General features: G+C 41.8%; 1 protein-coding gene across 3 annotated transcripts in view; it reads left to right on the top strand.

Moving 5' to 3' along the window:
- The window catches only part of LOC143326622 (uncharacterized), a 30,834-nt gene that overhangs the window by 1,681 nt on the left and 16,896 nt on the right, over positions 1-12,257 (top strand). For all 3 annotated transcript variants that reach the window (XM_076740342.1, XM_076740344.1, XM_076740343.1), the window contains exons 4-7: positions 14-1,214; positions 1,324-1,576; positions 1,781-2,083; positions 2,229-2,409. In XM_076740342.1, the coding sequence (XP_076596457.1) occupies positions 14-1,214; positions 1,324-1,576; positions 1,781-2,083; positions 2,229-2,409 (1,938 nt within the window). The remainder of the gene's footprint in view (positions 1-13; positions 1,215-1,323; positions 1,577-1,780; positions 2,084-2,228; positions 2,410-12,257) is intronic.

Consider the following 12,257-nt stretch of genomic DNA (forward strand, 5'->3'; position numbering starts at 1 on the left):
TATCTTTCTACAGAAAATCAGCAGAACCAGTCAGAAGGGGCAGAGTTGAGTGTTCGGCCATCCTTGTCTCAGGTTAAGAAGTCCTGGGGCTTCAGGCGGACAACCATTGCTAGAAGGGAGTTCTTGGATGAAGTCGGAGACCTGGCCCACAGTCCACCACTTGTGCGCAGAGGCAGAGGTCGTCGAAACAACCAAACACTGCAGGCCACTCCAGAAACCCGCGCCAACCGCAGAGCTACTCAATCAGCAAGAAGTGTTATAGATGACCTTGAGTGGTCTGCCCCATCCTCACCTGTACCAGAGGAGAGCAAGCCAGCCTCAGAAGCTTCTGCAGGAGGGAGCCTTGACCCCAGCTTATGGCAAGATTTTGGGTCTGCATTCCACACTGCCTTCTCACTGCTTGGTGGGAATGAGGGCTTGTCACTGGAAATGTCAGATGCACTGGCAGCTCCTGACATTTTGAAAGCGGCTGATGCCATTGAGGCCCCTCCTCCACAGGCGATGGATGAAACTGAGGTGACTGATAATATGGAATCTGCTGATGACATGGAGATTTCGCAGCTTGTTGCACCTGCCAGTGTGGGAGGAGGGGAAATCGAGGATGTGGTGTTGATCTCTAGTCAAGAAGAGGACAGTGATGAAATGACTCTTATACAGATTAAGGAGCAGCTGGCATCTAAAAACAGACAGGAAGATACAAAGACTAGAGGGGGAAAAGGTGGAAGAGGAAAGGCCAGAGGAAGGGGGAGAGGCAGATCCAGAGGTAAGGGAAAAGGCAAAGGAAGGGGCAGAGGGAGGGGCAGGGCAGTGGAGCTTCAGCCAACCATTGTAGAAGATGAGGACAGTGATGAGGTGGTGCTTGTTAATCCAGTTGAAGAGCAGTTGCAGCAGTTGCAAGATCAGGAAAAAGAAAATGAACCACAGTACAGCCCTGCTGAAATAGAGAGATCACCAACTCACTCTGATAATAGTCTGAGTCCGGCCCAGCGATCAAACTCAGACTGCATAATCATAGACTCTGATTTAGACCAGATTACTGATGTAACTCCTGGCCAGTATGATGATGCACCAGAGGAGGAAGAGGAGGAAGAGGAGGAGGAGGAGGTGAAGAAGAAAGACGATAAGAATGTAGGAGAGTATTCTGGCATATCAGACTCTAAGGGTTATGACCCCAATGCTCTGTACTGCATCTGTCGACAGAAACACAATAAAAGGTACGTGCGCATTTCTGGTAACACGATCTCTTGGGATTCGGATGTTTGAACACCTCAGCCATCTGTCAGTTTCACTTCCTGATAACTGGTTTTTGTTCACTGCCTCTAGGTTCATGATCTGTTGTGACAGTTGCCAAGAGTGGTTCCATGGCAGCTGTGTTGGCATCAGTGAGACACAGGGCCGTAAGATGGAGAGAAGAGGGCAAGAGTACGTCTGCCCCCCTTGCACTACAAAGAAGCAGAGCCAAATCCAACCTGAGCCTCACCCTCAGCCAGAGCCTGAGCTCAGCTTTCCTCAATGCTTGACACTAAGTTCTTCTGGTGAAGAAGGGGAGAGGCATGAGGAGCCGCAAGCCCTCAAGGTTAGAACTGCATTTGGTTTGTCGGCAAGGCTCACTGCCCTTTGTCATGACACAATTTAAATAGCTTTCCAACTTTGCAGTAATTCTCATGTGATAGCAAATGCGTGACATATCATCACAGTATTACATTTGTGTCATTAGTCATTGGCTCATTTGCATGATGGAAGTCTCGCCTTGTGGTCTAAGATGAGACTCTGGTTTCAGGAGACTGTGGTGATGGTGGAGGAGGAAGAGGATGGGCAGGCTCCTGTGTTGAGACCAGAGCCTGAACCTGAAGCTGACATGGAAACGGACAGCTCTCTTCCTCTGTGCATTGGACCTGGGTGCACCAGACAGGCCCTGCCGGACTCCGTTTACTGTGGCACTGACTGCATCCTTCAGCACGCTGCTGTCACTATGAAGACTCTTTCTGGCCCTAAGGTCCCAAAGTCCAAAGGACGGCCCCAGAGAAAAGCTGCTGCTGCGGCTGTTGCTGCTGCCACCGCTGCTGCCAGGCCCACTCAAAAGGTATGTAATTTCAACATGGAGACTGATGAATTGAGATAGACAGTTGAAATGTATAGGTAATTTTTTTGGTTGTCTGATTTAATGTGAAGCCACTGTGTAAAAACCTATGAAGTATGTTTATTTCTGACAAATGTTTTCATCACAGGGTCAGAGGTCGGCTAGGATGTCTAAGAGATTAGCAGGGAAAGCCGAGGAGGAAAATGAAGAGGAGGAGATGCAAGAAGATGATGGAGGGCAGAAGGAGGCTGCATCTCCATTAGCCTGCGACCCCAGTCTCACAGACGCTCAGGCCACTTCCCTACCATCATCTATGTTTTACACAGCGTGTATGTATCACTCGCTACTCATACACATTCAGATCATACAGCAGTTGACACACCATGCACAGAGTGCCTCTTTTGGCATTACAGATTTTCTTTCCTCTTTGAGTTATGGCTCTGTGTAACACAATCATACACAAGTACACACACTTGGATACACACATACTCTCTGGGATGACTGGGATAAGTAGCAGGGGTCAGCAGTGGGTAAGTATTTGCTTACATGCTTCTAAATGCCCAAAATATGCTGAAACCATCTTGACTAGTCCGGATTCCAGTAACCAACTCCACACAGTCCTTTAAACCAGTCTCATAACTGGAAACTGCTAACTGCAACACACATTGTGTGTGTGTGTGGGGGTAGTTCTGGGTGGTTAGGCTGCTTTACCGCGTTTGGTATCAGTGTATTGAAACACTGCTCCGTTGTTCAGTTTGTTGACATTGCAAAGGTCTCAGCCAAACTCAGAAGTTTCACACTGAAGAAAACACATTATGCGCTGCAGAACATGACAATCAGTCACTGAACGATGAACATGAGTTGGAAGAAGCTTTAGTTGGTAAGAAGGAAGGCTTAACACATCATCGCTTTTGCCTCTTCTTCTGGAAACATGCTTCATACTGTGAAGTAAGCTGCCAGCCTTTGAGAGTATGAATACTTTATAGTCAAGGTTTAGGGTGTGTTTCTCCCCATAAGCCGCAGTGCACATACAGCATACAGTATGTTTTCACATGTTCCGCTCAGAGCCAACAGGCTGAACATTCACACAACCTTTCTCATCCTTTGAAATATTGAACCAAATAATTGTTTTTATCATCGTCTCTGAAAGTCTATTTTAACAATTTCAGATACTCAAAAAAGTCTGAACCTTAACTCATCACAGATTTGTAGACATTTAAAAACAAGTGATTAAAAAAAATGGCTAATTTTATATTAGACTTATGTGTAGGGATTTTTAAAAAAATCTAATTTCCACTGCTTGTCTGGCTGAAGAGCTTTGTCATGTGCTGGAAAGATACACAGATACAGAGAACAGCTTTCCACACTAGGATACGCACACTCTGTTTTCACATGTACCTTAAACTATACACACTACAATCTGCACACTTTTTGTTTTTATTACAGACTAGTTTGTATTTACTAAAATGGAGTGTGCATGTCCTAATGAAGCTCTTCTTTTCTCAGTATCTGAATTAGGTTAATTGTCTGTAGGTTTTCAAATGCAAGAAATTTCCTTCTGTGTTTTGGTGCATAACAGTAAACATAGTAAGCAGAAAAAATAAAGCAATAAAAGCAAGTACTGCAAATCAAGAAGAATAAATAGAAAACAGAAAAATGATAAAATATGTAAAAATATTCTAACAATATGTACAGTTATTTAAAAGAATCAGCTGTAAAGTTTTTGTGCAGGAATTTTGTCAGTACTAGTCAGAAAAGCTCTCACATTAAGCACAACCCAGACACACTTGATTGACTTTGAACATTTTACAAGAAAATAGTAGAATTATATGAACTAAACAGCCATCACAGCTCAGTTCTTCAAGACGTTTTGTTAAAACTCTGCATCTTTTGTCAGTCAGCCTGCTGTTGCTGCCCTACAGCTTTTGTAATGGCAAACCTTTCTAATAACAGCTACAGCTTTCAGCACATCTCCCTCACATCAAACCTTTCACAGCTCTGCAGTATCACTGAATTCATTGGTTTTGTTTTTTGAAGCCTGCTTAATGATGTCGTAGTACCGCGATGTTGGCAAGGCACATCTCCTCTTCAAACCTCTTGGGTTTTCTCAAAGTGGTTCGTCTTTTCAGACAAGGACCCCGATGTTCAAGCACCAGCGGTTTCTTCCTACAGACCAGTCATTAGTAGTCTCAGGAAACATCTCTTTTTTTGTGGCAGTTGCATAAAACATTTAGCAAGTAACTTGAACTAATTGGCGCCCTTTATCCATGAAATGCACACCATAACATACACACAACTCAGCATTTTACAGCTGTCCTGGTCCCTGTGTCATGCTCAGACAACTTTCCATGTATCTCAGGGGGGACTTTACATCAAGTCTCTCGATGCTGCATCTTATTGTGCCTTATCCATCAACACTCAGACACGCTTTTGGACCAGTTGTTGCAAAGACACATCAATATTAGCTTGGATGGGGATTCTTAATGAATAGGGGCTGGGCAGCTGGTATGGAGGAGGAGGAGTTGACGTCTTGCTGCTGCAGAGACACACCGGGGACTGGAGGATTCATCATTGCACGTGCTAGAACGAGTTTCTGCCTGGAATTTATCAAGCAGTGAATGGGACATTTGATGTCACATTTCCATGAAGAAGATTTCAAAGTGTCAGCTGGTTACCATCAGAAAAATGCTCCATCCTTCTGAGCCTCTGAGAGAAGACTTCAACCTACTGGACATGAAAAAAGCTTACAGTTCACCACACAAGCATACAAACTGCAGGGATGAAGGATAGGCACATATTTAGTAGCTCAGTGTGTAGTCTTTAAATAACCTTGCTTGGGTCACATGTAGTTCTGTTAATAGGTAGAAAATAACAACCGGACTCCTGATATTCTCAACCCCTACCCCTTACATTTTTGGTTCCACACATATGCTTCCACATTTTTTCAGCAGCAAACAATGTCTGTTTTCGAAAACAAATCATTTCTGTGGTGTCCTTTGAGCATTGACCAGGAGACAGCTTCTGCACCCATTTTCCCAACCTTTATGACGAGCGTGGAATTTCACATTTGAACAGTTTCACCTTACATTCACAAATATACTTTACAAACAAGTATACAGTGTAAAGGCACATGCAGCAGGCAGCAGGTCTGCTTTTTGTAATAGTTTGTTGATTACCAGCAGAGACAGGTGCTAGAATGTAATGGGATAATATTTGTTCAGCAAATCAAAGTCGTCCATATGTCAGTTTGACGTAACACACAGATTTCTGCATTGATAATATGTTTATTTTTAAAAGTGTTAGTAGCAGTAGTCACATTTCATAATCTCATTTTAGTCTGAAACCTTAAATTTTAAACATAAAAATTCCCAAGCCCTTGCAAATATCATGGGATATGTTGTGGAAAATGAGCGCTCCAAAACACTTTCATTCTTCTGACTTCATAACTTGACCTCAAGCCATCAAATTGCCCTTGAAATCTTTCTGCTGCTGCGCCAATACAGTGTGGGTGAACCAAATTTGTGGTATTTGACATTCAAGTAATGCAGCAGACTGTATTTGCAGTGTTCTGGTTGCTTTGGATAATCCACACACCCAGTGGCGTTTCCAGATTTTTTTTGGCCGGCTTGGCCATCTGGGGTACTGAGTCATGCAGGGATGTGCGTGCAAACACACAAATGTCAGAATAACATAAATTTGCCATTTCTCATATGAGATACTGACATTACACACACACATACCTGTGTTTGGGGAAAAAAAAGAATGGTTTAATAGATAGTTCTACCAATCACAAACAAACAGGCGCCACACTAACATAAAGCTCCCATACTTTAACCTGTAAGTACTCAAAAAGAATCTACCTCCAAAAGTAGCCGACACAAAAAAAAACATAGCACATTCAAAAATACTCTAAAAACTGTTGGTTCAAACTAAGGTCCCATCTCTAGGTAGATAGCTAATCATATATAAGGATAATGGGGTGGCACTTGGGATGACCAGTCATATTTCAGGTGTGACCATTGTCACCTGAGGCCACCCCCTGGACATGCCCCTTCACTTTCTTTGGAACGTCTTTCTAATGAGTAAGTAATTCCAATGAAATTAGTGATTCGCTTACGTCTTCCTCAGCTTCAGTATTGGGGTGTTGGCAGAAGTTTCAAAGATTAAAGTCTGAGCACATAAAGATGTCTAGAGAAAATATTAAAGTCTTTATCTAAGTGTGTATATACATACATACAAACATACATAAAATTAACAAGTCAAAACAAACTCTACACTTCTACATTTTCTTAAATAATAACTTATAGCTTCCAACAGAACCCTTGGTGATCACCTGTTGCAGCCACCTCTGTTTGAGCCTCTCAATGTGCAGCAGCTGTAAGCGCTGCCACATTTTCTGGAGAAGGTCCTGGCTGAGCTGCTTGCTCCTGTCAGGCAGAAGTCACGTCTCCAGCTGTTGTGTTGCAGGGCTTCTCACAGGTTCACAGTGGGGTTGAGGTCAGGAGATGATGCAGGCTGGGACGGCATCTGCTAACCAGCAGTCCTCACAGCAGGTGTGGCCTGGTGAACAGAGGTGTTAACAATGGTGTGGCAGCACATGATGATTTGCTGCGCGATTGCATCTCTTCACCACATGACCTCATGGATCTCAGGAAACTAAGTGTGGCCTTTACCACAATTTAAATGATGGCTTTTTGGAGATGATATGAGTGGATGGACCTCAGTACATCCAGTAATCCCCGGTGTGAATGAAAGTCCTGGTGCTTCACTGTACTGCTGGTCAGAGCTAAAGACAAACAATCAACCTCCTGTCAAAAACAGCCTAAAGCTATAAAGTTTATTTTCCATCAGCATTGCATAGTATAAAACAGCACTTCCATGTCATTGCAGACAATTTAACATCAATTTTTTTTTATGATAAACTCAGAATACAAACATTTCCAGTTTGGTCAAAGAAGATGATCTGTGTGTGATGGATAGTCATGGGCTCAGATGGGCTTTGATCAGCACATTGGGTTTTCAGAGATGGGTTTTCCTACGAAACAATGTTTGAATTTACTACCAGGTAGTTTCCGTCTTTGCTGACACATGCTGTAGGTCACTAAGTGAAGTCTTTGCTTTCTGACACCCACAGTCTGTGGGCTGAAGTTTCTTTCTCTGGTAACCATCAGTTTCAGCACCTGTGTCTTTTGACTTTCACTCTTAGTGGGAGAAGTACACAACTGACTGCAGATCAAATCACTAAGCCTCAAGGAGCAACTTCCCTATTCAACAAAGCAAAGCGCCATGGTAAAAGCATCTATACAATAGGCAGTGACAGAACCGGTTTTAGTGTGTGCATACAGGAGGGACGTAGTGGGATGTCATTTTTAAGTTAATCAGCCACCTTGAGAGTATGATGATTACACAATAGCCAACAGTTCTGTTGAGCCCTTTATTGTTAGCAGCCTCATTTGTGCTTTCAGATTTTCCTATATGTAAAATATATCAGGATATCAGGAAATAATGTGCTGAATTAATATGAAATCAAAGCTTTGGAGAAAGTAGAAGTATATTTTGATTTTTAAGGTTTTCAGTCAATGCTCTCTGTACCATCGGGAAGCTGTGCATACTATATTAAGTAGTGAGACAATGAGGTGTCGCACACCTGAAGTTCAGTGACTACTCATTATTCACATTTGTTTATGTTTTGAATATCAATGAGTGAGGCAGGGAACCAGACCATTAGGTCCTGAAGGTTTTAGTGTCACATACATATACATTTTGCAACATGTTAGTAATAAGAATTTTCCATTGAATTTCTTTTAAAATCAGAAGCTAAAAAGGACTCCAGACACACAGCAGAGGACTGGCTTCCAGAAACACACAGGATCCGTGACTAACTTCTACCTGAGTTGCCTAATATTTTTTTTTTCATATTTTTTGGCATTTTTGTGGCTTTATCACAAATAGTAGAAAAATGACAGAAAATGAGGCAAAGAGCTGCAGTAAATTGACCTGAACTGGGGATGTTGCCTTTCACGATCTGGTCCTTGACCCCTAAGTCACAGGGGCTGCTGTTGCTAACGTTTGTGACGAAGCACATATTTTCTGTGATAGACACAAGAAACAGAGTGGGAGATCTTGCTGTCATTTGCCCAGAATAGTGCATTGTCATTTCAAAAGGGTCTGTTCCATGTTCCAACAGGGAGGGAATCGACACAATATATTTACTTTGATAGTTACAAGAATAACCATGCTTCAGAAATACCATTCCCAAAAAGCTGTGACGCTGTGTAAAACATAAATAAGACAGAATGCGATACCGTGCTAATTGTGTTTGACATATACTCAGGTGTAAACATTACAAAGACTACATATTTAATGTTTCACCTCATCAGGTTCATTGATTTTTCTAAGTATATGCTTATTCTGAATTTGATGCAGCAACATGTTTCAGACAAGTTGGAACAGAAGACTGGGAAAGTTGTGGAATGCTCCAAAAACACCTGTTTGGAACATTCCACAGGTAAACAGGTTCATTGGTAACAGGTGATGGTATCATGATTGGGTATGAAAGCGGCACCCTGGAAAGGCTCAGTCGTTCACAAGCCAGGATGGAGCGAGGTTCACCACTTTGCGAATGCATGATTGTATAAAGGACATTACTGCTTGGACTCAGGAACGCTTTAATGTTTACAAATGATTGCGTTCTTTTTTTTTTTTTCTTTTTCTTTTTTAACGTTTTACACAGAGTACCAGCTTTTTTGGGATCAGGGTTAAACTTTTGTAAATTATTTTTGAACAGGTATTGGCAGACAACATCAAACAGCGACTTTCTGCTTCATTGTGTTCCACCTCAACCTTGAGTTGAGTTCTTGTTGGTTGTTCACCTTGAACTTATGTCTCGTTTTGCATTGTTCAGCAAAATCTGACAATCACATGAAAGTACAAAGTCTTCAGTCTTCCCATCGTGGAATAATTGAAGCCAACCATCGGTCCCATTGAATTGATATTTTCCCAAAGCCCACAAGTAGCATCTACAGCTTTTCGTAACTGCCGTGGTCCATGCACATAACGTAATAGATTTTTAGATGAGTGTGATGGAGACGGGATGAACTTAGTCAGTCAAACCCATTAGACAAGGTCCGAAAGCAGCTCTCACTGAGGACTGTTCAGACTTCTCAGCATCAGAAAGTTTCACCTCCACTCTGCCAAAAACACAATGCTGTGTTCGTTCATACAACTTCCAAAGGACCGATCCACTCGTGATGCTTTAATGGTTTGGTGTGAATTCCTAACAGGGTCCACAGTGATAACGTCTACACATAAACATACTTATGATACATTAAAAGTGATGCCATTATAACGATACCATAAATATTACACTTTTGGTTATATGTTAAGCCCCTTTTCTTGCCACTGAATTTTTTCTTCGTTGATTTATTTCTTGCAGTAAATTGCAGACTCTGCCTGAGTGCAGTTTCATCACATGATGTAGTGTCAATGGGAAGACGTGATTTCTATTGATTGGTTTCAGTGTTCACCGTCTGGGATAGTAACATTTATTTCACTGTGGGTCTTAACACACACCAGCATGTGTAATGTTTAGTTTTTAGAAGTGAGCTGAGGAAGAGCTTCAGCCGCTGTGCAGAAATGTCAGGTTTTAGTCAAAATCTATTCTGTCATCTTCTCTCTGATCTCCGCTGTCGTTTTTTGTTACCTCGTACTACTGTTTCTCTGTCACATGCTCTCAAGAATTTCCTCAGCAGGTTTCGAAGAGTTAAATATTTCAATACTTCAACATTTACTGCTAAAACACGAGCACCCTCTACTGGACAAACAAATGAAGTGCAGCCAAAGAGAAAACACCACTGACAGTCCCAGTCTTTCCCAGTTGGTGAGAAGTTATGCCCTCTCTGCATTTTTTATGTTTTTCCTTGTCCAGCCTAACATTGATGTAAGATAGTACAGATTCCATAACCACAAATCATTACAAAAAGTAATCAAGTTTTCTGCAGCATTCTCACTTCCAAAGTGTGAATTCAACACAGTTATGATAAAAAATAGCCATGACAACAATGTTGCACCAAGTATTTGCCATGTTTTCCTAAATTATGTGTGCTCACAGGGTATAAAAACACACTCAGTATATGACCTTCAACTGATACGTGGCATGCATACATACAGTACATGTTCTCTCTCAAAACCTTGTGACGTTTCCTCAGAATACCAACCAAATGTGTACCAACTGCTGCACCGGGCACATAGTCAGTACTATTTTAGTGCAATAAGGCTCTAGATCTCGTTTTTAATTTATCCTTACAGTTAATCAGCCCTGAGGTAAAACCCCCTGTAAATCATGGGGCATGTTGTATTCTGGGACTCGCAATGTCATGAAAGGACTAATGGTAGCTTCCCTGCTAAGAGTTAATAGGAGACTGATGTCATTGTCTTGCCCTGATGTCTGTCCTTGAGTGATCCCTCTAGTGATGACATTTCTCGCACATGTAAACCTGTTCCCAGCAAGAGAAGAAAGATGGAGGAACAAACACAAATCAAAACTGAAAAATGTGTCATTTTATGAAGGGGAGATTCCCACATAAATGCTCACAGACAGAAATCTCTGAGCAGATGAAGGAAAAGCTTGATGTTTTGGGAAGTGCCCTCATTTCCCTTCTTGGTGGGAGTTAGATGAGAAAGATTGATGATACCACTCTTTGTCTGTTCTGCACATTATCCAGCTTTATGAGAGGTTGATAAATCTTTTCGTCTAACTCTTTGTTAGACAAACAGTTCAGTTGAACTCACTGACAACTCAAGTTGTAGTTCAGAAGTTAAATGCCCTGGAGGGGGTTGTGTCCTCAGATTCATCTTTAATACATGAGGTTGAAATCAGATGGTGGTCTTAGGTTTGACATAAAAACCTCCCGACTGTTTGTGGCACAATGATGGATAAGAGCTTTGGACAACTGTTCTCTAAGAAGTATCGAATCTATTAAATAAACTGCATTTTATTTTTAGCCATTTGGTCAGAATGGCTCTATGGCTGGAAACATCACTCTGTAGTTCAGTTCACCACTTTAGTCGTGTTGGAAATATCTCTGAACTATAGGATGGATCACTCCAAAATGTTGTACAGACATTCATGGTTCTCAGATGCTGAATCCCACTGACTTTGGTGAACTTCTGACTTTTCCTCTCGAGCAGCTGTGAGGTTGACATTTTGGTTTTCAATTAAATTTCTAGTATTGGTTGGATTATCATGACATTTGGCACACAGGATTAATTCTCAGACCTTTGGTGATTCCTGAACTTTTTGTGTTGTGCCATCATCAGGCCAAACCTTAAATATGTTTATGATCAAATACCTTCCCCATAGCCTCAACTTTACCTTTTGTTTACACCTGCTACACGTCAGCCTCACAGAACTGCTAGCATGACGACTCTCACTCTTGTTTTTGAATGTGAGGCACTGGTGCCCTTTTCACATACACAAAAGTTTTATACTTCCAGTTTACTTGGGATTCCCAATGTTTGACCTAAGTTTTGATAGTAGTAGAAGTTACTGAGAACTTACCATCTGACCTGGTGAAGAAGTGGGCTGACCCAGCTTTACTTCTCAGGGAACTCTTAGGGTTAAAACCATTTGGAAGATTCAGCTTCAGCATCTTATCTGATTAAAAGTTAATGAAGACATTCTCAGCACATTCTGCCTGTTCACAGATTGTACTCAGTGCCATTTTAGAGGTAACGTTCATACATGGGAGCAGCCAAGCACAACTAGATTTTCACATATAAGGAATTTCCCTTGGTGTTGTGGTACATAACAGTCAAAATAAAGTAAGAAGGAGGTAAACAAGGAGGATGGAATGTCCAAAATATTGACTGAAGTGTTCAAATGTGCACATGTGCAGTGTGCAAAAATAAAAACCTAGAGCCTTTACATTAATGTAACCTCAATCTATCGTGTAGTGTCCACCGGATGGGATACAAGTGGGTGTCAGTGGGGGTCTCAGACCTTGTCGATGAGGCCAGCTGCAGTTTGGCATGAGACCTAAAGTGTGAGAATTTGTCTTCTACACCATCTGTTGAAATCTAAACTGGCCACGCATTCATACTCAACATGGCTGAGTGTAAAATGAAACATGCAAACATTTCACCTGCTCTGTCAGCCGTGGAACGACAGCATTCACCA

Source organism: Chaetodon auriga, chromosome 10, assembly GCF_051107435.1.
Source record: "Chaetodon auriga isolate fChaAug3 chromosome 10, fChaAug3.hap1, whole genome shotgun sequence".
In the NCBI taxonomy this organism is placed as follows: domain Eukaryota; kingdom Metazoa; phylum Chordata; class Actinopteri; order Chaetodontiformes; family Chaetodontidae; genus Chaetodon; species Chaetodon auriga.